Below are 4,855 nucleotides of genomic sequence, written 5' to 3' on the forward strand. Positions count from 1 at the left end.
GGAGAGCAGGGGGAAGAGTCGTCTGCTGTTCCTCTGGGCAATCCAGTGCAGAAGCCGTGCTGGTGTTCCAGAATCTCCAGATTCTATCCAGGTAGGAAAGCTTGGCTCCTCCCTCTGGGCTCACATCTCCCAATGGGATGCTGTAGCTCTTATCAGCCATGCAGGGACATTCAATGGCCTCTTATCAGCAGATGTCTCCCCAGAAGGAGGAGTGATTGTGGAAGAGATAAAGAAAAACTGCCCAATTACGAGAAGATAACTGCCACACCTCTAACAGATGGCAACAGAATACACCTTGCCTTGCAATCTGGGACAATATCATAAACCTCACATCTCCTGTCTGGAGCCTAACTGCTGCTTCCCTGTGTGCTTCCCCTGGCCCAGTGGTGACCTGCGAGCAGCCAAGAGTGGAGAATGGGAAGCTGCTGAGTGGATACCAGCCTGACTACAGCTTTGGGGACACGGTGGTGTTCGACTGCAACCTGCGCTACAGCCTGAGCGGCAGCGAGGCCTCCACCTGCAGGGACAACGGCCTCTGGGAGCCCCCCCTGCCCCTCTGCCAGCGCAGTGAGTCTGCAGGGACAGTGCTGTACTGCACTAAATAGTTTATTTAGTTGTTGTTTTGCACTGGGTGATTGGAGATTTGCACTGAGTCGTCTTTATATTGCACTGAACAGTTTATATCACATGGTTTGTTCTTCCCCTCTCTTATCACAGGCTTTTTCCCTCTTAAAACCCCCTGAGCTGGCCTCTTTCCCACCTTGGAAATACATGTAGTATGCTGGTGTCCATGTGGAGAATTTCTGGTCTTTTGCCTCTGTCCATGTAAGATCGTGTGGGCTGGGGTCCATAGCTGCTGGATTGGACCTGAACAGCCCACCCAGACACGGATTCTTACACTGGTGCCCAACGTTTGTTGGGGATTCCTACAGTTGGTGCCCAATGTGGGTTGGGGATTCTTCCAGGACAGCACCCCTGGGACTCCCCCCTGCTCAGGGAGTATCAGCTTGATTGGAAATTACAGATTGTTGTAACAGTGAAAATCATTGTGTGGTACAAAATCATAGTCCTGGAATGGTTTGGGTTGGGAGAGACCTAAAAGCCCATCTCATCCACCTCCTGCCATGGTCAGGGACAAGTTTCACTAGCCCAGGCTGCTCCAAGCCCTGTCCAACCTCTCCTTGGACACTTCTAGGGTTGGGGCAGCCACAGCTTCTCTGAGCATCACCCTCATAGGGAAGAATTTCTTCCCAATATCTGATCTAAACCCAACCTCCTTCATCTTAAAGCCTTTCCCCCTTGTCCTGTCACCCCATGCCCTTGTGAAAAGTCTCTCTTCAGGGGGAAAAAAATCTGTATATCTTCATTTGTTTCCTTTGCATTCCCTCTTTCCTCTTCCTGAACCTGGATGATTCAATGCATCTCAGAATGAACAAATGAACAATGTGAGCCTGTGGTTTTCACCCGAATTCTCTCCATGCCAGGCTCTGTGGTGCAGCACTGTCCCTAAACTGCTGTCTCACCCCCAGGCAGCTGTGATGACCCCCCAGATGTGAGGAATGCTCTGAAAACCAGGCTGGCTGGCAACCTGTTCCCTGTGGACACCGTGGTCACCTACGAGTGCCAGCAGGGCCACCACTTCAGAGCAGGGCTAACCACCTGGAACATCAGCTGCCTGCAGGACTTTGTGTGGAGTGAAGCCCCACCTCCGTGTGAAAGTGAGTGCCTGGGGCTTTTGTGACTGCCAGAGTGTGTGAAGGAGCTGCACGTGGGGTGGGGACAGCCTGGGGGACAGGGGGATGCTCCAGGGCCCAGTGTGGTCTTTGCTGACTCTGGAATTCCTTTGATTTATTCCCCAGCTGCAGAGTTGGCTTTGCTTTATTTGCCAGCTCCTTGAACCTCTGGAAAATACCCATTGTGCTCTTGAGGGTGCACCACCAACATTCCACATCCCAGGAACGCCCAGGGATACTTTTGGGGCAGATTTAATATCATGATGTGTCTGTCCGTCCATCCTTGTGTTCACAACAAATTTCCCGTCACCCGCTTGGCTTTACCGTGGTTTCACCCTCGCTGATGTTTGGCATTTCCCAGGAGTTCCTTGCCCAGATCCAGACATCCCAAATGGAAGGCCCTTGCACCCATGGCAAGTGAAAGAGGTTTATGAGAGCGGGGACAGGCTGGAGGTGGCGTGCAGTGAAGGATTTGCTTTCAAAGGCCGCGGCAGCAGCATCACCCTCCTCTGTGGCAGCGATGGTGAATGGGATCCGGCAGTGCCAGAGTGCATTCCAGGTGGGACAGAGTGGTGAGATGAGCATGACAGAAGCCATGGAGAATTTTCCCCCCACTCCAGGTGGCCCCAGGTGTACTTCTCCTGGGTTAATGTGGAAGATACAGGCAGCAAAAGGTCCAGATGGGCCCTGTGGAAAAAGGGCAGGGTTCTGGCAGGGCTGAGCTGGTGTCTGGAGGGGTGCAAGGCTGGTGGGTTGGAAGCTTCTAGAGGCTTGGGAGGTTCCTGAGGAACCCAGGGAGACACTTACCCCGCTGGAAGGGGATGTGGTTTGTGTTTGGGGCTGCTTTGCTGACATGAGGCTGGGGAGCAGAATATGTTCCCAAGGCATTTCCCCTGTCAGGAGAAAATGAGTAAATAACTGATACTGCTCCAACTCCTGACCCAGCACCACAGCAATATCTTGAAAAACTCAGGAAAACCTTGCCAGGAGGGAAAAACCTGCTCCACCTCCCAGGGCAGGCAGATTAGAGCATGGACAATTCCCTGTGCTGACCCTTCAGGGTTATAGAGGCAGCCTGAGACCTGCACCTGGGGCATGGTCACTTTTCTGCCATGGTTCAGATTTGTTGGTAGCTCTTCTTCATAGAAAACATGACTGGAGTTCTTTTTGGAAACACACAACATCCTTTCTTTCCCATTGTTTCTAGAACCACATTGCCCAAAGCCAGACATCCCTCATGGAAAGGAGGTTTATAAAAGCAGCAGTGACTACACAGTGGGGACCCAGGTGAGGCTGGCCTGTGAGGAGGGCTTTGTCCTCAGGGGCTCTGAGTCCATCACCTGTGGGGCTGATCTGAGCTGGGAGCCCGAGGTGCCCTTCTGTGACAAAGGTACGTGTGACACGCAGGGAACAAGAGATCTCCTGCCACCGGTGGGTGATCTGCCTGCAGCTCCTGCTCCTGGGGACACGACCTCAGCCAAGTGTCCCCTCCCCAGAGCTGGAATTAGAATCATTGAGGTTGGAAAATACCTCCAACATCATCAGGTCCAGGCTTTGAGTGAATCCCACTGTGCCACATCCACGTGTTTCTTGAACACTTCAGGAGTGGGGAGGCCACCACTGGAAATATCCTGATATTTCTGGGGTGCTCTAAGAGGCCAGAATCCAGGCAGCAGCTCCCTGTGAATTTGCCTCACACCAACCACAAAATGAACTTTGTGCTGATTTCACAGAAATGTTTTTGGTTCTCACCTGAAGGTGCTAACTGCACTGCACGTGTCTTTCTTTCTCAATTCCCTTTTTTTCCACAGTCTGTGGGCCCCCTCCCCAGATTGCCTTTGGGCAGCACTCTGGCAGAGGTGGCAGGGAGTTCTCTTATGGCTCCAAGGTGACCTACAGCTGTGCAGAGGGGCTGTCCCTGGTGGGGGACGAGTCCCTCTACTGCACCTCGGACGATGGCAAGAGCCTGGCGTGGAGTGGACCTGCCCCGGAGTGCAGGGGTGAGTGGTTTTGGTAGTAAAAGATTTTAAAATCATAGAAAATTCGGGGAGTTAGAAAGAAAGTTTGGCTTAGTAGGCCCTGGGAAAATATTGAAGGTAAGCCCTGGGAAATAATTAATGTGGAGGAGACACAAACAAGGCCTTGTGTTTGCTAGAATATGTGAAACAGCGCCTGTGTAGTCAGTATATGATAAATGATAGATTGTTAGATGTGATTTGATATAATTATTGTTTAAAGAATCATGAGAAACTATGTTAGGGGTTTGAGGGGGATCACGAGAAATCCATCCATGCTTGGATGAAATCAATGTTTACAATAGAACAATGTAAGTTTAATAATTAATATGTAAGTTATATAACGATAGAATATAAAAAATGTATATAATATAAAATATAAAATATAACTACAAAATATAAAAGATAAAATAATCATAAAATATAAATATATGAAATATAACATATGAAATATAGAAATATAGAAATATAGAAATATAGAAATATAGAGATATATAATATGTTCAGCTCGAAACCATGTTGGGTCAGATTTGAGTCTGAGCAGCCCTGACACCCAGAGCTCTTCAATAAAAGCACCTGCATGTAATCATTCTGTGATTCTGTGCTCCTGAACGCTGACAGTTTGGGGTCACTGTGGGATCAGGGCATGGCAGTGCCAGCACTCAGAACAACGGGGTTAAAGTGAGCAGGGCTGCCTGCAGATGCTGCTTCCTCCACAGGAGGGGGGATGATCCTTCTGGAAGAGGCAGACTGTAAGAGCCGAAATGAGGGATGTGGGATTCCAGGCAGCTCTCCAAAATGCAGTTTATTGTATCCAAAGTGTCACAGCAGTCCAGGGTGGTGGGTGACAGAGCTGTGCCCACAGCTGTCAGCTCCAGCTGCAGGCAGGCCTGGAGACCCTTTGGTTTAGGTTACAAATGTATTCTATACTTTTCTTCTGGTTACATTGCATTCTATACTTTTCTTTACTTAGCATCTTAATACAGTAGAACCAATCTATACCTTAACTTTTATCTATAGCCTATCATAACTCCTATAATTACCATATTCATGTTGCTGTTCTCCAATCACTAAAAGTTAGTACATTACAGTTTAAGCTAGAAGTTG

At 49.2% G+C, this 4,855-nt stretch overlaps 1 protein-coding gene across 1 annotated transcript in view; it reads left to right on the forward strand.

Annotated features, from left to right (window-relative positions):
- Positions 1-4,855, forward strand: part of LOC102045428 (complement component receptor 1-like protein) — a 10,868-nt gene that overhangs the window by 4,938 nt on the left and 1,075 nt on the right. Inside the window, exons 6-11 of the mRNA XM_031062893.1 lie at positions 385-567; positions 1,530-1,718; positions 2,095-2,292; positions 2,941-3,123; positions 3,545-3,733; positions 4,392-4,429. Coding sequence (XP_030918753.1) covers positions 385-567; positions 1,530-1,718; positions 2,095-2,292; positions 2,941-3,123; positions 3,545-3,733; positions 4,392-4,429 — 980 coding nt within the window. The remainder of the gene's footprint in view (positions 1-384; positions 568-1,529; positions 1,719-2,094; positions 2,293-2,940; positions 3,124-3,544; positions 3,734-4,391; positions 4,430-4,855) is intronic.

The sequence above is a fragment of the Geospiza fortis genome, unplaced genomic scaffold (assembly GCF_000277835.1).
Source record: "Geospiza fortis unplaced genomic scaffold, GeoFor_1.0 scaffold391, whole genome shotgun sequence".
Lineage (NCBI taxonomy): Eukaryota > Metazoa > Chordata > Aves > Passeriformes > Thraupidae > Geospiza > Geospiza fortis.